Source organism: Parasteatoda tepidariorum, chromosome 4 (genome assembly GCF_982258835.1).
Source record: "Parasteatoda tepidariorum strain Cologne lab strain chromosome 4, Ptep-v5.0, whole genome shotgun sequence".
In the NCBI taxonomy this organism is placed as follows: Eukaryota; Metazoa; Arthropoda; class Arachnida; order Araneae; family Theridiidae; genus Parasteatoda; species Parasteatoda tepidariorum.
In genome coordinates, this window is record NC_141758.1 from 103,457,048 (window position 1) to 103,481,980 (window position 24,933).

General features: G+C 27.0%; 1 protein-coding gene across 2 annotated transcripts in view; it reads right to left on the reverse strand.

The window, feature by feature from the left end:
- Positions 1–24,933, reverse strand: part of LOC107436527 (Ecdysone-induced protein 78C) — a 170,570-nt gene that overhangs the window by 33,146 nt on the left and 112,491 nt on the right. For both annotated transcript variants that reach the window (XM_016048288.5, XM_016048287.5), the window contains exon 2: positions 15,351–15,475. In XM_016048288.5, coding sequence (XP_015903774.1) covers positions 15,351–15,475 — 125 coding nt within the window. The remainder of the gene's footprint in view (positions 1–15,350; positions 15,476–24,933) is intronic.

Genomic DNA, 24,933 nt, shown 5'->3' on the forward strand with positions numbered 1-24,933 from the left:
AAACGGCTACATGGGCTACTTTTATAAATAGTTATTTGTCGCATTCATTCATCTCTAAAAAGCAACAAAGTTATTCTAAATTTCGTAATTATATTTTTAAGCATGGTTCTTTCGTTTTTCTACTCTAAGATTCCAATTATTCCGATTCCAATTCCTCATAACTTCAAATCGTGTCATAGTAAACTAGATACGAAATAAACTAGATCAATATTTTGGATCATAGAAACAATTTAATAGAACGAAATTTAATAATGCTTTGATTAACTTCTGCTTCAAAACCGAAGCTAAGCCTAAATCCAAAATTGAATCGTCATAATTTAAAACCATTTAGAGCAATGCCAATTACAGTCGCAGTTTGATATGTTCATTGAAAAGATCAATTTTACGAACGAAAAACTGTTACAACAGGGAAACATCAACAACCGCAATAACTACGTTCCGATTATCATTACTTTTTTTTTTCCTTTCTTTTTTTTTAATTTTTTAAGGTTGTTTAGAACGTTGTTTTTCTCGTTTTCACTATACTCCCCTCCTTTTTTTTCATTTAAAAAAATCCCTCTCTTTTTCACTTGTATCAAATGGCATGGCCTGAATCGGTGTGCCCAATTCTGTGACGTCATGCCGGCGAAAATAGGACGGATGCATTAGAGTTTTCTGGTGCACGTGACGGATTCAGGCCATGTCGCCAAAAGCCTCGTTGAAAGTGAAAGTGAACGTCACGTGAGAAAAAGGAAATTATTTGAAGATCGCAAACTCTTTTTTCCTCGATGGCTGACTGCTTATTACGGAAGATTTCACTGAATGTCGCCTTCTTAACAGGAAAATAATTTGTTAGATGGTAATGAATTTTTTAAAGGACTGAACACGTTGTAAAATGCTATTTTATTTTTAAATTGACTGTTTGTTTGACTCTTAATTTCAATATGTTTCAAGTTTTTTTTAAATTTTTCACACATAAAGCAAATGTAGATTCAACTAAATAAAAGTTCTTTAAAATATCTAATTTGTTGATACATTTATTTTAAATATAAATTTTAATTGATGCTTGAGTACAAAGTTTCAGAATGAAATAGAATTTTAGACATATGATTTTTTTTAATGTAAGTCTTTAATTTGCATCAACAAAATTTTACTTGAAACTGAAGAAATTGTTTCTGATTGATTTCAAATATTGATTTTTAAAGAAAAATGTGACTTCCAGCTTAATATGACAATGAAAAATACATAAATTCTGAAATCTCATTGCTTCAGTTGTTCAGTATAATGTCTAGATATTTCGAAATAGATGTATCTTAATTCTAGCGGATTATTTAAATTTTTCGTATTATCAAACGCGCTAGGCATATCATTCCAGTGCATTTGTAAAAAAATCTACGCAAATTTTTTAAAAATTTAAATTTAAAGTCGTCACATTTTTTTCAGCCCTGTCTATTTCATGTAGGAAATATTTGAAGACTTGCATAATATTTAAAATTATGAGTAAACAGAAAACAATGTAAAAAATGCTAACTTTGATGTTGTTTAGTCACTAAAAATTTTTTTGCAATTAATATTAAAATGCTACGAATTGAAATTTAAACTAGTGAATTTGTTTACAAGACCTGATAATGCATTTTCTAATTCATTTAACGAACTTTAAATTCACTTAATTCTTCTTAATGGGGTTTTCTATTTTTTTAAAAAATTCATTCTAAGGGATTTTCTACATTTTTAATTCCTTCTAAACGACGTTCTACGTTTATTACATTTAATTAAGTCTAAGGACTTTACAATAATTTTTAACTCATTTAATTCAGTCTTAGGAATCTTCCACATTTTTTAATTCATTCTAAGAGACAAACAAGTGGCAAACAAGGTCTGAACAAATTAATAGCTTCTTGTTTGCAATGAACAAAAAGGTTCGTATTATTCGTACTGATCATAAAGTTTAGTATTAGTTGTTCATTAATTCATCACATAAGAAAGTCATTACTGGTACTGAATGATATCGGAATTTTAATATCGTAGAGTATCGTCAGAAAAATCGGTATTTCACGATAAATCATGATATTTTCTCAATTTAGCAATTTTGCATTATTCTTGCAAAATGCTTTTGTGACCTGAATGAAATTTTTCTTTAGTCATGATAATTTTATATTCGATAACTATTTTTAGTAATTATACTCACGATTTTATCATAAGACATGATTTTTTAATATATCATGAGAATAAATCATAAAATATCGTAATAATTATCACATATCGTATAATTATCGTAACTATATTGAGGATGCATGGCAATACCGTGCAATACTCTGTTCATGATTGCTTCAACCCAACTCCATTTCTTGCCAAAACACGTATTTCTGCACAAATCGCTCCAAACATGAACCATACTTAAAACTGTATTTAAATAGAAATTTTGGCTACTCCTACTCCAACTTACTTCCAAAGCAAGCATTTTGCTCTAAAATATAACTTGCTCTAAAAGCAATTATTTTTTACAGCGAAATTGAAGGAATAAGATATTGGTGTTACAAAATTTGCATTAAAATATCACAAAAAAATCTTTCTAATTACAATTCTAGTAGAGAAAAATTATTGTTCTAAGCTTTGGAAAGCTACAACCACCGGCGACAACTTAAAGAGCTTTCATGTTTTTTTTTTAAGCAATTAAATCTTTTCAAATATTTTTTTACAAATAGACTCGTAACGCGAAAAGATCGAAAACAAACAAATTAATAATTATGTAGATTACGAAATCGTATGCGAGCATTATTACTGCAATAATATGCTAAACATATACTTTTCTTTTTGAAAAATGTATGTTAATGAAATCACATGACCAACTTTTACTTTCATTAATGTCAATCAGTATCAAAATTCAATAATATCAACAAGCTTTGCTGTGCAAAAGATTCGTTCTTTTTTCCACAGTAATTAGGTCAAACCTGTGGCAACAAACACACCTGGTTGAGCATTATTCTTCGAATATCTTGCTCCTGAACTCAATAGACATCATGAGTCACCGCAAACGATAATTTGCAGTTTTGACTAAAAACAAGCAACAAGTCAGAAGCAGTATATTTTAGCACACTGACTTTGAAATTCAAAATGGCGTGCAAAGAGAAATTAAGTAAACGGTGTAAATATTATACTATTATTATTTAGGCTAATCGGCTTTCCTTTTCAGTGTTTAGGAATCAAAACAACTCTAGGAAATGTATTGGAAATATAAAATTAAAGAAATCAGAAGTACTTTTTGTTCCAACCAATACATGTGGTATAAAAATGACAATAAAAAAGAAATGTAGTTCTACAATTTTCTCAGTTGAAACGAAAAGTATTTAAATTGAAACTCAAGAATGAAATAAAATAATAGCATTTAATTATTGTTTCGTATGAAATATTATTGAAAACAATCTGTGGAAATTAAGAACCAGAACAATTTTAAAAACATTATATTGATAATTTTACATAAAGAAACACTTTATTTTTTAATGTGTTTTAGAAAGCAAAAAAATATAAAATCAACTAAATTTTGAATAATAATGTTTTACAAAAATGATTATAAAAACTTTGAGGGAATTAGTTTGTTTCACAGAATAACGTCATTCTATAATTTAAGTGGTAAAAGCAAACATTTACATTTTAAAATAAATAACGTGACAGACATAAAATAACAACAGTGAGATAAAAATGATTTTTGGAAATAAAACTTTTATTCTGTGGTTTATTTCATTTGAAGAAAAAAATAAACATTTACATTTCAAAACAAAAAATTTTTGCCTATAAAAAAAAAGGTTTTATAAACGTGATTAAATTTTGAAAACAATAAGTAAAATTTCAGACAGAATTATTTTATTTTAAGATTTATTTAATGCTTAGCAATAAACCAACTTCTGTAGCAATTTATAAAACACTTGGGACATAACATTAACTTATCAAAGTAAACAGCGTAAAATAAAAAAAAAAACATGACAAGAGCCTTAAAATTTCGAATAAAAAATATTTTCGTTAAACATTTAACTGGCTTATATGAAAACAAAACAGCTTATTTTTATAAAATGGATTCTAATAAATTCTTAAAATGTCTAAAAAAAGGTTAAATTTCGAATAAAAAAACAATACAAGATATCCTTAGGTTAAGTGCTTCAAACAAATGTTTTCAAAAAAACAGTAAAAAAAGTCATTCTTGTAAGATAAAACAGAGCTTATTATTCAGATAAGGCGCGTACTTAATGAAAAAGATACTGAACGTTAAAATCAAGATTCAAAAATTCTCTCAAAAAATTACTTAAATAAAAAGTGAATACCCTATTGTCGAAACAGTGAAGTGCGTGATAATAAGATTACGTATTCTCTAAAAGAGATTTTGCCGGAATAGGTGAAGTAAAAAGATGAAATTCAAAACGAAATGGTATTTTTTTTATGTATGTCATAATACTTGACCTCTTTAAAACAATTGAAGGTTTTGCGAAATTCCTGTTACTTTTAATGATTTTTCTTCAGAAAATAGACGTATATATTTTTTTTTCTGCGTTGATTATTCAGAAAAAGGGTATATTATTCAAATGCGTGATTAATTTTCGACAACAACATAATTTATTTTTAATTTTAAAATAAAACTAACAAATAATTTAACCCCTTTAACACCAGAATACAAGATCGTACCAGTCTTCCTTTCATGGCTAACAATATCATATATGAAATGGTCTTTTAGAACTCTAACGGCCCATGATCATACGGTCGGGATCTCAATACAGTACTTTCGTATTGCATCCCGTATTATTACGTATATATACTCTTTATGACATATGAACTTAAAGTTTCTTCTCCATTTGACGGCCTAAGGGGGGTTAAAAGGATTCAGGTTAAATTTTTGGTGACATTAACAATTAATTAAAAAATTGTTGCCACATGTTTTTTAGTTAACAAGATATGAAATACGTGATTGATCAAATTTAGTAATAAAGCTGCATTAACATTTAACAACGATTCTAAACAATTGAAAAACGGAACCCCGAATTTTGAAACATTATAATCAAAGTTTTTTAATTATTCAAAAATATGCATTGTGGCAGCATTTAGTACAAAGACACAGTTACGATAGCGTTATAAACCATTCAAATTACAAAACTCCCATAAAAAAAATTACGAAAAGCTTAATTGCCAATATATGCAACAATTTATTCTAATAAAAACAATAATTTAAAGCTGAACAATAGCAATAGATTAAATTATTGCTTTTTAAATTAAGAAACATATGTATCATGTAATTATCGTTTGTTGAAACTAAAATAAATAAAATAAAAAATCCTACAAAACGCATTTCATACTGATCGTTTGCTTACGGCAAATCACGTTCATATAATCCACTTTCGTTCTTTCATAACATTTTGTTTACTTAGGATGAACCTCGTTTATTATCGTTTTCATCTGAATTTATTTTTCTGGAAGCTAAAGTATTTCACTGGACGTGTAATTATTGGCAACATCATCGCGTGTACCGTTACAATGGTGATAGAACAAAAAAAAATGAGCTCTTCCTTTTTGTTATGACCCTTTTTTTCGTTCCTTTCTTTTCTTCGTTTATTTAATAGAATGACCCCTTTTCAACAACTTTAGGAAATGATTACATTGTAGGAGTATATTCATTATCAAAAGCATACTCTCTTTTTACATAAAAATAAAATCGTCTGCAAATTTGTAAATATAGTCTGCCACGAAAAAATAAATTCATAAATTAATAACATATTATTAAAATTGCTATCCAACCAAGGAATTATTTAAAAAAATAAATAAATAAAGTCTTTATTAATGAGGTTAAAAACAACGCTAAACCTCTTTGTTAAAATTTTGCGGTACTACAAAAATTGTTTGCTTTATTTTTAATCTATAACTTCAACCGCATATACTTAAGAAACCAATATAATGAGAATTTTGAGAAAAATTACAGCTTGTTTGGATATATCTGCGAAATAAAACTTTAAAACTAAACAAAATTTAAGTAAGCTGTAATTCTTAAAAAATTCTTTCACTTCTTAAAGTCAAGTTATAATTCTTTATAATTTTTACTGAATTTAATTCATTTCTTAAAATTAAAATTATTCTAAAATAATCTTCTATAACTAAATCTTAAGTGTGAATCAATAAAAATTTCATTAAATATCAAAACTTTTTTCTTGGATTATTTTACAATTTCTAGAATCGGTCTTACCAATATATTTATTTTAAATAAATATAAATATAATAACCATTGCTTCTGAAAAATATTTTGAATATTGTATAAAAAACAGTTTTTAATATATTTGAAATTAAACTACTGAAAAATACTAATTCAAATCTAATCAGTAACTTCCAACATGATTTCTTTGAAATAATTCAGTAGGAAAATACTATCTATTCTCATGAAATTCGAACTCTTATATTTTCAAGACAAAAAAATATATTAAAATTAGATACTATTTGTTATTGGAAATTTTAACGTATGTATTTTTGGATTTCATTATTTAAAAATTTGTATTTAGGGACCTTTTGCTTATGTATACGCCAGAAAAGAATTTGAAAGGAATATTGTATGTGAAATTGATGTTAAGTAATTTGAATAAAAATATTTTAAAATTTAAATTTTGAAAATTTTAAAGATTAAATGAAAAGGTAAGATGTAAGGTCGGGGTAACGTTAAGGTCATTAAAACTACTTCTTTGAAAAAAATAAATAATCATTTTGAAATATTATTTTCCCCCTTTAATTTGTGTATAGAATTTTACCTAAAATTACTAGAAAATAAGATTTTTTAAGCAATACTGATCGATGAATTATGATGAAAATAAGAATAGTGTAGTAAACTGATTATTGTAACTGCATGTTTATTTCAATAATTATTTATTTTAAAAAACATATTAATGATCATAAATAGCTTTTTTCTAGTAAACATAAATAAATGGACATAATAAAACGTATGAACTACAGAATTTTATTATTTGCTCTCTCTGCATTTGAAAAATAACTCACTAAGATTGTTTTATTATTTATTGAAATACATTTCTCCGGGAAAAAAATTCTGTTTATACAACGATGAAAAACCCTTGCCTTTAGGTTTCATAAAAATCTTTATATTTAAAATGTTAAAATATGATAAACTAAAAAATTGGAGAATTTTCTTATATTCCATTGACTTTCTGAGCAATAATCAGAAGAAGGCAGAAAGTTTTATTTATATACAATTAATCATTAATCAATTTTGTCTAGACATTGGTTAAGTGAGAAAATATTTCAAGTAAATTTTGCCCCTATTCCAAATAAATTTAAATCACATTTAAAAATAAAGAATATATCAGTACATAGTATAATAATCAGAAATACTGCCATATATTGTCATTAATGAAAGAATAAATAATAACTAACTTTTTTTATATCAGGAAATAATTACGTGGTTATTTAGTAATCATTTGAACAATAATTCCTATGAACCGTAGGGAATCGATAAAAAGATATCAGATGTATCTCGATTAGATAAAATATGATCGGATAAAATATATATTAGATAACCCCTTGACGCAGATGGGACACCGGTGTCCCTTTTATATATATTTTTGTTCTGACGAATCTAATTATAAGTAAAAATATATTTTGGAATTTTTTAATCATAAAAAAACAGCATATTAGTTACTAAGAAATCTGTTAGATTATAGGAATTATACTTGTACAAAGATTCAAAATCCAAAATTATTTAATATTTTTTTCATTCATATTCAGATATTTATTCATGCTTTATTTCATAAATTAAAGAAATTTCAATGATGAATTAGATCTAAATAACTGTATATACATGCAAATAACGAATATATAAAATTATTGAAAAATTATTGCTCGGAGAAGAGCAATCAGTTCATACTTGCTAAGGGACACACGTTTCCCTATTTGCGCCTAACTATCAGATTTCATAATCATAAATTATTACAATTCTAAATGCAATGTTTTTCAATTACTTTGACCTAAATTAATACAAAATTATGAAAAAATTATGAAAATGTGTTTAACGAAAATTTTGAAAGGGAAAAAAGGTGCATTTTTACTTATAATTAATAACGATTTCAACTGAATAGTCTATACTGTAAAAAAAAAAAAAAAAAAAAACTATGAAACGACTTAATAATTATCTCAATATATCTTTCATTATTCATTTATATTTTATTTATTTATTGGTGCTTCTTGATATTTATTTAAATATAGTTTTCGTTTGGCAAAATTGAAATGCATTTAGAAAGCACCATAAATGTACAGAATAATGTGAAGTCATGCTGTGAAGTTTATTTTTTGTTAAATATCGTTGTGTAGCTTATCACAATTTCACAATAAGCGCGCACAAACTCAGTAAGCTAGTTTCATAGCTATATTGCCTGTATCCTTAGAAAGCTATATAAATCCCCTGCCTGCTGCCCTGCCAGAAAAAGATGAGAAAATACTTCATGGTACTTTTTGTGAATAGTGTTTTTACGATACATTTATACCATCAACCATTCTGCAGTCTAGAAGGTACGTTAAATCAGTTGGTGTGAGTTAAAACATTATAGCTAGATTTAAGCAACTGGATCGTGAAACAACTAACTTATTGAGGATAATCGAAATTGTACAATTTTGTTTTTAACAAATGGACTGGCATTCAGTTGTAAAACCTACAAATTAAGTTTGTATAAAAGAGAGCTATTGCTCTTGATATTTTTATCTAGGAGACGCCTTTGAACCTAAGAATAGTTTTATTGAAAACTGTTTTGGAAACTTTGTTCTTTACTAAATTTTTATTAACATAAATGTAAAGTTATCAGTTATCAAAATTTATTTTATTAACATAAATGTAAAGTTATCAGTTAAAGAAAAACATTACGATTTTCCAATCAGTCTCATTAGTTAGCAGATTAGAGAAATGACTAAAAAATTAATTAAACAAAATAAAGATAAACAAAATATGGTTTTAGGCATCAAATAGAATATTTTTATTTATAAGACTTATAACATTGCAAATAACAATAAACTAATATATTGCATTAATAATTATACAGCTCCTTTTTAAAATTACTAAGTTAGTGAAAGCTTTGAAAAAGCTTACAATAATAATGATAAAATAATCATTGATCTTCTACCGCAGTCCGCAGTGGTTCCCAAATAGTGTTCAGCGAGACCCTAGGGTTCGTGGTAGGCTCGCAGGGGTACCATGAATTAGAAATTTTTTTAAGCAGTTGTGTTTTTCGAAACTTGTCATTAAATTTATATTTAAATAATCTATATATCTAGTTCATCATTTGATTTTAGCGTATGCATATACTGAAAATGAATGAACGGAAATATGATATTTTTGTCGAAATAAAATATTTCGTTGAAATAAAAAATATCAAAAATGTTCATCACAGAAACATACTTACTTCATCGTTGAATTTGATAATTTTTATTCTAAGTGAAGTACTATTGCAATGTTTCACGAATGTATTTTCTTTTCATTATTCATTCAATATATTGTTATAAAAAAGTAGATTTTTTTTCTTTTTAATAGATTTTTGTAAAAAAAAAAAAAAAAAACTTTAGGATTAATAGATTTTTTAATGCTTTTCTTTTAACAAGAATTTTAACTTAACTAATAATTTTAACTATAATTTTAACAATTAATTTTAATCATCAACTTTTAATTTTAACTATTTCCAAGAGAGTTCCGTGATAATGTCAGAGTTCTTAATGTATTGAATTTCAGTAATAACTTAAAATTGGTTCAACAGCCATAAAATCACACAAACCATCGTAAGTATGAGTTCTGGACATAGTAGTGAAACTAAAGTAAATTATTTCTATCCCTGTCTTGAGATTAAACAGAAAACTTATCCCAATGCTCTATTACGTGCTGTACTTATGCACCTCTCGAGCCATATCTTGAGTATCGTATATTATTATTCAGTATAATACATTGATTAATAGTTTTACAATTCCAAATGAAATTTATTCATTAAGTTTCGGGGTGCCACCAAAAGAAAATTAATTATTTAAGGTTCCATAGCCGAAAATAATTGGGCACCGCTATTCCACCGTATTTAAATACCTAGTAAAAGGCTTTATTAAATCACATAATAAATTATTTTTAAAAACCTTAGAATTGGGGGGGGGGGAAGAGTTTACGTAAATAGCAAAAACTCACTGAAAATTGCTATAGAAAATGTATGTATTCCCGAAGAAAATCTAGCTAATATCTCTCAACTTAAATAATCAACAAATTAAAATATTGTTTAGCTAACAAATGACTTGTAAATTACTTAAGTTATTTTAATTTTTTTTTTAAAAAAAATACTATTTATTTTCATAAAACAAAATGTGCTTTTAGAATTTCAAAATAAAGAGAAACGAAACTATCTAGATGTGGGTAAAAAATCGCTGCGAAATAATGTGAAGTAATGAAGCTTAATAAAACATCAATAAAATGATAACAAAGAGAAAGTACATATTTCTCAACAAAAGTGAAAGTGTTCATTACGCACATGCGAAGCACATCCACGTCAACATTGCAACACAGATGGATTGTAAATAAACTCAAAGAGAAAGGCCACATATCGGATAGTTTACTCTTACGGCAAAAAATCATTTTGAAATTCTTTTTGCTTTGCCTCGCTATACCAGGACACGCTTTTCACTGCCGATAACTGTCAAAGTATTCGCGGTCACAGACAATTTATGGAATTTTAGTGATACAGTGCTTTAGTTTCGACAACTCGAACATTCGGTTACTTGTATAGCGGGATTCGGTGTTGGTATGCAATACAACTTCGTGTGCAATGGAAAAATAATGTCAAGCAAATATTATTTATATTACTATTGTATATTATATTTTATTATTGCTAAAATTAAAAAGTTGAAATTACGTCATTATTTTTTTTTTTGTCAGAACGTAATGGTAGACTTCCAGCTGAAAGAATTGAATTTGATTTTGGCTACCAAATTTAGAGACATTTAACTTTAATATTAGGTTGAGATCAGTTATTATTATCTTAAAAAAACTGATTATAATTCTTATATTCAACGTAGATAAATTAAAAATCATGAATATTTATGTGGCTTTGGCTACAAAATTTAAAGAAATTTAATCTTAACATTAGGTTGAGTTCAGTAATTATTATCACAAAAAACTGATTATACTTATGTTCAAAGCACATAAATTAAAAATCATGAAATATTTATGTGGCTTTATTTAAACGTCTGTTTAGATAGTATAATTTCAGGCTATCTGCATTTTTTTTAATTCATCATTTTATTACTCATAACATAATACATCGCTTCAATTTTATCACAAAAACCTTGCAATATTGAAGATCTCATTTTTAATCTAATCAAATTTTTAATGAAGATCTAATAATTAATGATCTAAATTTCAGTTTTTAATAAACCCAGTTTAAATTGATGATCCAATTTTAATTTTTATAAATGAAATTGTTATTTGTTTATCACTAATTTTGTTTCAGTTATTAGGTGAAAAATAAATTTATTAATTAAAGAATTAATTTCAATTTTAATCGATTTAATTTATTGATGATCAAATTTCAATCAATCATCATCAGTTTACTTATAAAATTTAACGCACAGCCTACATACATACCTATAACAAGATTGCATCTGTATAGATATACATTACATACGGTGGTATTTAAAAGCTTAGAAGAGTTTATTTGATTAACTAGCTTTATTTAATAGTTTGTTGATGATACATTTATTTAAAGTTTACAGAAATTAACTCAAAATGATTATTCATGAAATAACAAAAAAGATACACATCATGAGTGATGATTATCCCTGTTGAATGTGTTTTTATGGATCAAAAATGGAGTGACCCGTAAGTCTACTAAAACCACTAACAATTAAACTAAAAATATAAAAAATAATAAGATTGGAGAATCCCCACTTGATTCGATTTAGGAAAGCACCTTGGGTTTTATTAGGCATTAATTGAAGTTAAAAAAAAACCTCACTAGTTCTTTTTATGCACCTGCTTCTATATTCCTATTAAATTTCGTTCTTCGGTTGTTTGGAACCAAAACAGCTGTCGCTTGTTTTGGTAAACAGGTACGGCAGCATCAAGATTATATATTTAGAAGAAGGCTTTCATAAAAAAATGAATAAAACCAGCTTTCATATTTCATAAAATATCGTTAAGTATTCATAAAATGTAAATCTCTTTTAAATACAGGATGTTTTCTAAGCTCTTAAGGGTTTTTAGAATAAACACTGCGAACATTTTTGACACTTCGTATTGATTCAGAAATATAATCATATCCTCAAAAAAAAATTCTAGCATGATAATATATTCTATAATATGTCTTACCAAAATAATGCCAGGGCTTCATATTATTGCAATTGTACAAAAAGCAAAAAAAAAAAAAAATTATAATAATAATAATAACGGACTACCTTGAATACCATTTGATCTAATTATCAAATGATTTAATCATTGACTTTTCTGAAATTCGATTTCTCAGTAACTATTCAACAGATTTCGTCCAAGTTTTATATTTTGCCATGTAAAACAACATTCTTCAAAATGATGTAAGAAATTTTTTGCCTTACAATTCAAACATTTTTCGATTATTATTGAATAGAATAATAACAAATAATAAATATTTACTAAAAGTTACGAAATTTATAAATATCGTAACTTTGTCGAATTTGTTTTTTAATTCGCCTGAAAAGATCTCGAAATATGGCGAAATTAAAATGAAAATTAACATTAAGGGGTAAAAATTTTAGATTGCTCTCTAGTTCTCTATGAGGAAAAGATTTCCCAAACTGCAGCTAACCTCTTTATTTTGGGGGTCGGATATCAGAATCCGTTAAAAAAAAATTATATGTTTTTACAGACACATAACGTTTTTCAGTCTGATATCGCCAGTCAAAGTGATCCTTGTTTTACCTTTTTTTCTTCTTTTTTTTTTTTGCACACTGTACATATTAACACAATTAATTCACAAATAATCCAATTTTAACAGGAATGACGAAGTAAAAATAATAACGAATATTCCATAATTTAAAAGGAAAATGAATAATCCATAGTTTAACAAGTGTCAGCTTCCTTTATTTCGCTACATTAAAATCAATTTCGCTAGGAACTATTCGTCTAAAATCAATTTGTCAATTACCTTAGAATTTCCAAAGGCTAATCAGTGAGTTTTAATTTCAAGATCAATTTTAATTCATTTAAATTACATTTCAATCCTCGATTTGTTACGTTTTAAATTATAAATTTCTCGATCGATAATAATTATTTTACTTCTACTATTTCCCTTAAAACATTCCATGTCTACCCATCCGGGCACATAACGTGCTGTTGCGGAAATGCTTTACTTTTAAGCCATTTTTGACCCTAATGTTTTTATATTGCAAACTTTTTTTTTTTAATTTTAAATTATAATATTACTACGCTTATAAATTTGGAACAACTTCTTGTTTACTAAAAAAGAAATCCAAATTAAGATTTAACTCATTTCTTGAAAGTGTTCTATAGAAACGTTTTTGTTCAAATATTTCGTTTTACTATTCTAACAAGTCTTTCTCTATGATTCAATGCAATATGGGAAAAAAAGTACTCTTATCATCTTAATAGAGATAAAAGGGGTATTTAGTTTAGCCGAAATATTTCTAGTTTGTTTGATTAAAGTTATCTAGTTCTTGTATTGTACCTTAGACACGAGTTTCGTATCGATTGTAGCCTAATTATTTGGCAAACATGTTTAATAAGCAACAACAGTAATTAATCACTTTAAAATCAATAACCAGTAATTTTTTTTTAAACATTGAGACAACGTACTAAAACCTAATTTAACTATTCATTTATTTACGGTTAGTACACTAAAACGCTAAATCCCTATCTGAATAACCAAACAGCAAAATGATTAGCTAAATATTTCTTTAAAACAGAAACCCAAATCAAATTAAATTAACTAAATAGTTTTCCAAACTAACACAGTAATTAACTACATCGCAATCTAAACAAACCACTTATAAGTCACTAACTAATTGGTTATTTCACTAAATCATTAATTAAATCAAACACTAAATATTTTATTAAACAATTGACTCATTAAAATAGTAATTGGATTACTAACTGCGCACTGAATTTTCATTTAATAAAACATAATACAGTATCTTAAACAATTTTCTACGTTATGTTAGCATTTCAGTACTACTAAGCTTAAATAATTTAAGCAATCTAATTAATATAAAGTGGTTTTAAGCTAAAATTATATACTATAGATAATTATTAACTAACTATTTAAAATAGATATGTTTTATGAAGAAATCGCTATGCAATTATTAAACCATCACAGTAAATAAATTTTCATGACATATAACGAATAAAATCCATGGAAAAAAATGAATAAAAGATTTTTATATATTATTTTAATCATTAGTAACTATTTACTTAAATTTAGTGAGACTCTTGCATGTACTGCAAAGAGATTTTATGCCAGGTTTTATTTTAATTAACTTCATTCCACAATCTCCCAGTTTTAGTTCTGCTAAATGAGTTTCTTTTTAATAGCAAATCATTTACGGCATTAAATCCACAATAAAAATAAAGATAGAAACAGTAAAAATAGTTCTCTTGCGTATTTAGTTGCATTTGAATATTTGATTTTGGTATTCTCAGAAAGTCATGCCATTGCTTCTTTTATATTTAATGAAGTTCGTCTAAGTCATCAGTTTGCATTTCAACGAGTTCTTATTGATACTGCACATTTGAAATATCAGATAAACCTCCTAACACTGGCTGCATGATCCAACATGGAAAATCAATTTTTTTTTTCTAATTAGAAAACTATCTTTCAAAACAACCGATAAAATTTGCAGATGATAGACAACGTGTATAGACACGATTAACATCAATATAAGGTTAATTTAAATTATCGATCAATCTGTTTTCCACTTTTGAAAGTCCTAATTTAAAACTGATTCCGAATTTTTACGGAATTGGAGTCCCGCAGAGGACTGATCGTAAAGACACGGTTCCCAGTAGAACACCGAAATCAAGCATCACTGTCTCTGGTCAGTAAGTGGGTGGGTGACGATTTTGATCAGACTGCCCGGACCGAGGGTGCCCGGTATCGGTCCTCGTTAAATTGTTCTACCTTAAAGTGCTCGACTTCGCGCTCAGGTCGTCGGGCTACCAAAGCGGGAGAGCCATCCCTTCTGCAGAGGATCAAAATTGCAATGGCAAGTCATCGGATTATCCTCAGGGAAGTTTCCCAGGCCGTCGCCAATAGCTCGTTGCGCAGGTTTAGTGCGACGTAAATAAAGTACCTACCTATATGGAATGAGAAGAGAAAAATAATTTGACTTACTTTACAACCCTCGCAAGAAGTGACGCCGTAGTGATAACCCGATGCCTTATCACCGCATACTTTGCACGGCACAAAAGCCTTTGTTGTCGAGCTGCTGTTTGAATCAGCTGCCGTAAAGCTTTGATCTGAAAGAAATAAAAATAAGTTAGCATTAACTATAACTATTAAAAAAATATACAATTAAAAGTCTCAAAGAAAATCGTCATTTAATTACCTATATTTTTTTAACTCAAATATTTATAGAAAAATATTACAAGAAGTGCATTCGAGTTGGATAAGAAAAAGATGCAACTCTATAAGATATAAGTAATTATATACTCTATAACGCATAAGAAGATGCAACTCTGTAATGTAATATAATGTATAAAGAAAATTTAGTACATCTTGAGTGTCATTTAAAAATAATAACTTATCCATGTCTATAGTTATATTTGTTCATAAGACCAAATTTCTGTGCAATTGTAATTAAAAGGAATTTTTAAATTACATATATTGTTCTGACTAATAAAATTACTGCGGTGGTCACTATTGGTAAATATAGTGGAGGTACTGCCAAACCTCATTAAGATGGAAAATAACGGAATAAAATCACTGAGAACATCGTAGAACATCGTATCGGTATTTAATATCTAATGGGATAAAATTCCAAAATTACTCAACTAATTTTTTTATATCCCAATGGTTTTAGAAAGTTCAAAATTATTGTGACACTTTCATGGAGTTATATTTAAGACCTTTCCCACGATACGTTATTTCAAGCAAAACAATTTTATTTATTACGGCGCAGTAGTTGGTAACTCTTATGACCGGATTTTAATATCAAAAAACAATGACTAAACAATTGTCACTTTTTGCTTATAAGTAAAAACGAGAAAAAAATATTAAAATAGTAAAATATTTACATGCAATCTCAAAAAAAATCAGTTCAACGTTGAACAATGGTTCAACTTTGAGAAGGTGTGTGTTGTGTTCATTTTTCCTCTAAAGTAGAACCAGAATGTCTTGTTATCAAGTTTAAGAAACACGATAATATGATTCAACTTAGATCCATATGAAGCAAATTTCAGGTTAACTACTGGTTTAAGCTTACTTAATTGATTTAAGTTGCAGCAAAGTTGAACTTAAGTATGATTAATTATGCTAATTATAATTAGTCTGACTAAGTATGATTAATCATGTGCTATTTCCTAAATTGTACGAATTTCCTACAACTTTAATACAGTGTTTAATTGTACCATGTTTCCATTCAAGTTGACACATTGTATAGAGTAATTAGGTTTATGCAAGATAATATGGTACAACTCAGCACCATGTTAAGATTAAAACAAGTTGAGGTTCAAAATTCAAAATTTCTCTTGTAATATTGATAATTTCTAAGCTTAATTCAATTTTTTTTCCGCTCAAATTCAGCCATAGTATTGCGTAATAAAATTTATTCACCATTATATAGTTCAACTTAGCACCATATTAATGTGGTCAAAAATGTAACCTACATTAAAATTTTCAAGACGTTGCAAAATTTTTAACAGTGTAGTAGCATTGAAATGTTTAGTCTAAATTTCAATTAACATTAACTATCTTCAATGTATGCTTAAATACTTTCATCAAATTTCATTACGATCCAAAATTTCTAAGAGTGTAGTATTAAAAATTTAGTCAAAATTTCTATAACAACTAATTATCGTTAATACATACTTAGTTACGTTCATAATGAATATCAACGTGCTAAAAATTTCCTAACAGAGTAATATAAGCATTAATAATTTCAGTCTAAAATTTCTATTAACATTAATTATAGTCAATGCATGTTTAATTACATTTAAAGAAAAAAACTTTCACAGAGCGATGGGCAGTGATAAATACATTATTTTAATCCCTTATCTAAATTAAAATTCCTCCTTTTCTCTGTTATACGGAAACGACAAAAGAAACAGAAAAAACTAAAACATTAGCCTGTTTCAAGTGATGAATTTATCATTGTTGATAACAATGTCAAAGAAAAACTCGAATCAAACAACGGCCTCGTTTTCAGAGCAAGCAATCTTACGGAAAAGCTCAACTCAGTTCCTCAAATGGGATTACGTAATATATCAAAACAAAAACAAGAGAAAAGTGAAAGTAGGAGTTATTTTGTTTCTGATCATTTTTCTAGTATCTTTTTCTGGTATTGAGTCTTAATTTTCTAGTTCACGGCAAAAGGGGGAGGGACTAACCTGAAAACCGACAAATCTAAAAAAAAAAAATTAAAAAAAAATGGTTGATAGACTGAGGGAAAGTAATATTGAAAGATCTTATGTCTTAAACAATGACAGGAAATTTTCGATTCAATTACGCCGAAAAGTAGATTCTTTTCGAGCCCGAAGCGTTTTGCGTTAAGTTGCGATCACAACTCCATTTATGACATTGTAGACTTCGCCTTTGATTAAAAAAAAATTTAACTAAATTATTTGAATACATAACTCCATATATGGTTGCATTGGAATGACAGCTTTATCTTTATAAATCGTATTAAAAAAAACTATTCAACCAAATAAATAGCTAGGAATTGAAATTCTCAAAATTTATTTCATACTATGGTATGCAAAAAAGCAAAAATTATATTGCTATAATAACTCAAATGTAAACATGTTAAGTGAAATTACTTTAGATTTTATGAATTTTGTGCTTTCAAATGCCATTTGGAATACGTTCATATTTTTATATATAAAATGTAATCTTCACGATAGTTAAAGAGCTTAATCGAAAAACATATTAAGTGAATTTCTTAAAATTTACACAAATTTAAACAGAAATATTGGGAAGAAGTTTTCAAAACATATTTTTGCTTGTTAAAAGCCACCCTATTTGAACAGTTGAAACAATAAACTGATATTCTATTGTTAATATTATTAATAATAATAATATTAAATTGATACATAACTGATAAAGACATGTTCCAAAAAATTTGGTGCTATCAAAATATCACCTGAAATTCTTCCAAATACGCTTTGAAATTATGCTTTACACCTTTAAATTAAGTCCATTTAATTTTCGTCATATTTCACATATTTTATTTTTTTATCTTACTTCAATGCTTTTTGAAAAAAATTATAAAAAAATTAACTACAAGATAAAATTCTTTATTTTCAACAATGTAACACAAAGCAATTGAAGTTTGAAGGATTCTTAAGTTTAATAGGCAAATTAGTTTTATTAATTCACTCATGCTTAAGAAAGAACAAATAACATTCAATCAAAATATATCTTAGGACTTAAAATTATCTCCAGTTACTGATATTTTAGTATATTATTACGGAAAAATTTATATTCTTCATTTGAAAAATAACTTAATCATTACTTAGTTTTTCTAATTTGTTTTGATGATAATAAGAGAGAAAACTTTATTAATTGTTTGAAATTTTCCACTCTGATTCCAGGCTTTTCTGGAAGGTCGATTTCACCTGATGTTCTATTAGAATTTACACCGAAACCTAATAAAGTAATCACTAAGGAAATGTTAATTTCAAGGTATGCATTTCTTTTTTTTTTATGCATGGTTACAATTAAATATATTTCATTTATAATTTCATTTTATATTATAAGAATTGTTTTATAGATAAGTTATTTTAAATAATATAGCAAATTCATTTTGCTATAAATTGCAATATCAATAGCAAATTCCTTACATAAAATTTTTTTATTTAAATAGTATTGCAGTTTTTTTGTGATAAGTTGTAATTTAAATAGTAAAGAAATTAATTTTGTGGTAAGCTGTAATTTAATTGTCCTGATCGAGTAATATTTTAGTAAACATAATTATAAATAACTGTCTAAATATAACTCATAAGATCTATGATTTCCTTTTTTAAACTTTTGGGTATAACTTCTTACTAACAAGCAATTTTTTCGACTCTAACCTCATTGGCTTGATTATTGCTTTTTAGATTTAACCACAGTGCCATTAATCATCTAATATGTTAAGTACAATACTGCAAGCCTTAAATTCGTTGTAAAGATGTTTTTAAATAAAATTTAGGCACCAATAAAATAAAATTGATGTGATCAATTTACAATCTTAGTAAATTATAATGCAGAACTAACCATTCAACTTAATTACGTAATTCTCCTATATATATTTTTCTCTCTCTTTGTTTTCAAAGCTAATAAATTTTCAAATCAATCGGTAAACACGTCACTCGAGCTCACAAAACATGTTCTAAAATTTAGTTTTATATTCATATATTTATAATTTAAATAAAAACGATGTACCAACAAAATAAAATTGATGATGGGATCCATTTCAAATCTTAGTAAATTATAATAAGGAATTACCAGTTCAAATTTGTTAGTTACGTAATTCTTCGTTAGCTTTTTTCCTCCCTTTCTTTTCCAAGCTAATAAATTTTTAAACCAATCCGAAATCTAGCCCAAAACTCTTTTTAACAATTTAAGTAAAATCGATGTACCAATAAAATAAAATTGATGATCTGATCAATTTACAATCGTAGTAAATTATAATGCGGAATTAACGGTTCAACTTTATCACGTAATTTTTTTTCTCCCTTTGTTTTCGAGGCTAATAAATTTTCAAATCAATCAGGTGATCACTTAACTCACGTTCACAAAGCATGCTCGAAAATCACACACAACCATTTATGACTTCCCAATAACCCAAATCAACTAAAAGGCCTAGGGCCTAAACACATTAACGAGAGAAAAAAAAACCTGTAGAGGGGCGGATTTCGCTTTAAAAGGCGAAAGTCAAACAGCCTATCAATTAATCAACATCGGAAAATAAACGATAGTAATAATAATAATGATCAAGAGAGAAAAAACATTTGTTGACGTTAAGTTTCACTAGATTCTTAGATTCTATAATATATTCTTTTTGTTTTCACACCAAACTCAAAGGTTGAATAAAATGCAGTAATAGTATATACTGTTACGACATAACTTTGGGAAAAAATCGCCGTCTGGCCTAGTGGCCGAGTTTAGGTTGCTTCAATGTCCACTGAGGAAATTAGAAAAATAAAATATGAGCGAAGGATCAAAACGAACAAGATGATTTAAGTTTTTTTTTCTTCCCATTTTTCCATTTAGTTTTTGATTTCTTAGTAGTTGATGATGTAAAAACCGATTTCACATAGAATTCGTAACTTATTTTGATTACTTTTGACACAGCAGAAATATTAAGAGAAGAAGTTTTAAGTAGCGAACTGAAAAATATTTTCCTTTCAATTTATCTGCAAACTTAATACGGTGTAATAAGTCTAACCACATTATTGTGCTGCTTAAACTTGTTTACACGATAGTATCATTCTGTTTGACCGTAAATATTGTTCAATTTAACAACTGCAAATTTCCCCGTATTGTGGTTCAAAGTACTGATATCATCGTTTGTAAGACGTAGAGTCAGTTTTTCTAATAGCTACTTTGGGAGCTTAATACCGATAATTAAAGACAGTTTTTAATCGATCGATATCAAAACCAAAATTTGAACTCATTTTGTATACCAAACTATATAAATAAACAAATTATTGCCAAGCTTAAAATTTTAACCCTCTATAGTAGAGCCTTAGTTTAACATAAGACTCTAAAATTTTTAAGCGTTAAGTTGAAAAGAAAACTTAATCCAAAGGTTATGTGAATCTAAAATCAACTGTCCAAATCTCATACTGTCAAAACTGATTATGAAAAATGTCTCAAGTGGTATAATCTTACAGAATAGGGCCTGATACAGATATTACTGTTAAAGTATGAAATGAAATGCCGGCTTTCTATAGAATGAGTTACGTTTATAGGCAAAGATGATACATGAGAATTATTGAATTATTTACTTTGCCTAATAAGTGTATAAAATGCCTAAGCATTCTAGAGAATGACAAATGTTTAAAAAAAGTACGAAATATGAGATTATTTTCTCTTGGTTAAAATAAACTTTTCAAAGCTTTTTTCAATTATAAATTTATATAACTTGGTTGATGGACTCATAGTCTTTAAGAAAAATGTTTACCGCACGTCCGTATTAAACTAACAACCACCATATTAGCATAAAACGTATGCCTAAAATTAGCATACGATGTTAAGTTAGCTAATATAACATCACATAACCAAAATCGATGCTTAAAATTAAAATAAATAATTATCAAGAAACGCTCTGAATATTAAGTTCCTTTCTGTTTTCTTTCTAACCCGCATGCCGAAAGCTTGCTAGGAGAAATAAAAAGAACCTTGACTATGTTTCTTTTCAGTGTGTATTTAAAAACTGATTTCTATGAAAATTGGAATGGCTATAATTTTTTGTCAAAATAGAATTGTAAAAAGTGAAGTATAATTAAAACTTTTTTAGACTAAAATTTTTACCTTAAAATTAGATTTGATTTTTTTTTTTATTTATAAACTTTGGTTGATATGTATAATCCTTAGCTCTCAAAGAAAATGCTCACTTTACATCCCGGTTAAACCATATTAGCATAACACATAAGCCTAAAAATTAATATAAGATGTTACATTTGTTAACGTAACCTAAAACGACGCTTAAAATTCAAAAAGAAAATAAATATTAAGAAAAGTTCTGAATCTTAATGAATATGTAAAAAATAATTTATGATATTTATTCGCCGTTATTAATCACGTCTGTTTGCTTATTTTCTAGATAAAAGAGAAAGTTAGATAATAATAAACAAGAATCTGGGCAATATTTATCAGTATTGATTGAAGATGTAGTTTCTATGGGGATTCAATCTATCTATTGAAATTAAATTGAGTTATAATAAATCTTTATTTATATGGTATTGTAAAGAGTGAAGCACAATTTAAAATTTCTAATACTTGCTTTAAAATTAGGTTTTCAATTTTTAAATAAAAAAAAAAGAACTTCGTTTATATACATAAATTTTAGTTCACAAATAAAATTTATACCAAATAAACTTTTTTCCGGATTGGCATAAAAAACAATAGTTTAAAATTACTGCAGATCATTAAATTTGTTATTGTAACTTTATGACACCAAAACGGACATTTAAAATTTTGAAGGAAAAAAAAACGAATGTTAATCGATATTTATTCACCATGAAAATCACGTTTGTTTGTATACTGTCAAACAAGCATATCAAAAACTAGTTAACCAGAAATAAAATAAAATTTGCCCACAACTTACGGAATGTCAGTATAAATTGAAAATCTAGTATATATTAGAATTTAATTAATAAAAATTCGTTATTAAAATAGAGTAGAACATATTTGACTTTCTTAAAATCACTTTAAAATATAATATATGTTATGGTAAAAGTAATAAACTGGTGATTATATTTAATAACCGGTAATTATGCATAATCCCTAGGAAATTTGGTAAATATGATAAATTTGTGAAACTTTATCAAATTAACCGGTTTGTTTGAATAATTCACAACTCGTAATGGTAAATGTGATAAATATCATGACTGATTGGGCCAGTAGAATAGAGTGTAGTTTTTTTTGAGTAGTTACTAATCAGAAAGATATTTTTTCGTTGGACACTATGGCGTAAGTGACCACGAATTACAATATTTTATATTTTACGATTATAAAGTCAATAAATGGTAGTTCTCAAATCACATACATTTATTTAACCGAACGAAATTTGAATAAGAGACTGACTGCTACAAAATCAACGTTTAAAATTGTTGAAAAAAAATTTTTGAATATTGAGAAACGCTGTGAATATTAATGGACAAGCGAAAGATAATTCACGATATTTATTCGCCATAAAAATCACGTTTGTTTTCCTACTCTCTAACCCGCATGCTAGTTAACAAGAAACAAAGAATCTGTACAATGTTTACGGGTGTCAAATGTCATTTATCTCATTTCCATTCGCAAAATCGTGAGTTTATCTCATTAAAATTCACGCCGCCATCTACCTCTTGCAACACAAGTGAAAGAAAATATGAAGCATTGAAAAGAATGAGAAGAAAAAAAAAATTCCTTTTAGTTAAATGTCTGAAGGCAAAGAAAACTGGATTCGTACTGAACAACATCATTTCTACGAACATTTTTCAAAAAAATGTTTGACCAGTGAATTAACCTGTGAGAGTTGCGCAGGCGGTTGGAACATTAGATTGTATATTGGCATACTAATTACTAGCGATAGAAGAGGGAGTGACCAAATGAAATTTATTATTATTCTTTTTTACATTTCGAAATTTAATATATTTATTTAGTACTGATATTAAGACAGATGGGGGGGGGGGAATTATGCGGCGTTTCCTAGCTAGCTTGCGTAAGTGGTTAAATAATTTATGCAGTAATTTTTAAGAAAAATAAAAACTGTCAGATTGTATTTTAGATACACCTAAAATATAATTTTATTTTTTTTTAAAAATAATTTTAAGGTAATTGGGTAAAATTTATTAAAAATAAGGTGTCTTAGTAAGTGGTAAAATAATTTAAGTAGTAATTTATAAGAAAAATAAACAATGTCAGATTGTATTTTAGATACACCTGAAATATAGTTTTAATTTTTTAAAAATTATTTTTAAGATAATTGGGAGAAATTTATTTAGAGTAATGTGTTTTAGTTTTGTAAAATAAAGATAAAGAAGAAATCAAGTTTAAGGAAATAAAGTTCTTCAGGGGTGATTGTGAGCCCAAGTCAAAATTCCGGAAAATTTCTTGAGTTAAAAAAAAAAAAAAAACAGTTTAAATTGAAAAATTAGAAAAAAATTTAAGCAAGTTTTTTTTCTCCCTTTTTCTCAATATTTCTTGGTTTACTTAAAATATATTTAAAATTTTACACATACCTATACCATTTACATATACCTATGATGACCTGGAGAAGTAATTAAAATTTACAAATATGTCTTTCTTTCTTGAGTTAATGATTATAACAACTATTTACTGATAAAAAAATGAATAATAATCATGAATATAAGCTTATAAAGTATCTGGCTCCCCCTTACACACAAATAACTTGTGTTTTTAAGTTCCACCTTTGAAAATTTGATTTTCGGAAACTTCTGCGATCAATGATTTTTTGAAACGTCTGGACCCTCGATCTCCGGAAACTTCCGGATCACTGCTAGCGAAAAATCTGGAAATCCGGATTTTTTCCGGAGCACAATCAGCCCTGCTTCTTTAAACTTCCAAAAAAAAAAACATGATTAATTGAGAATAATATGAAAAAAACACAACTACTTCGACTTCGAAAATTTTACTATATTGAATAACATGTACCTTTTAGTTTAATTAATAAATTGACTTTTATATATGTTTACTAAACTCATAAACTTAGATAAAACAACAAAATAAATTATTTCAAAAGGAACTAGACTAGCAGCGACTAGTAACAACACACTTCGTTTAATGTTTACTTGTTGCTAGAAATCAGTTTCGTAGAAAATGCTGTTTACTAGTTAAATTTAGTGGGAATAACACGACCTGTGACGTAGGTTTTAGTATACCCTAATTAAATAGGTTATTTTAATTTACATTTCCCAGAAATGAAAGGATTCTGTAATGAAGAGGTCGAAAACTAGGGAAAATTTCCTCTGAAACTACCATGTTGCTTAGCAACGAGAAGAGGGAAAATTAAGCAACCGTGAGTAAAACTAAAAAGAATCTTATT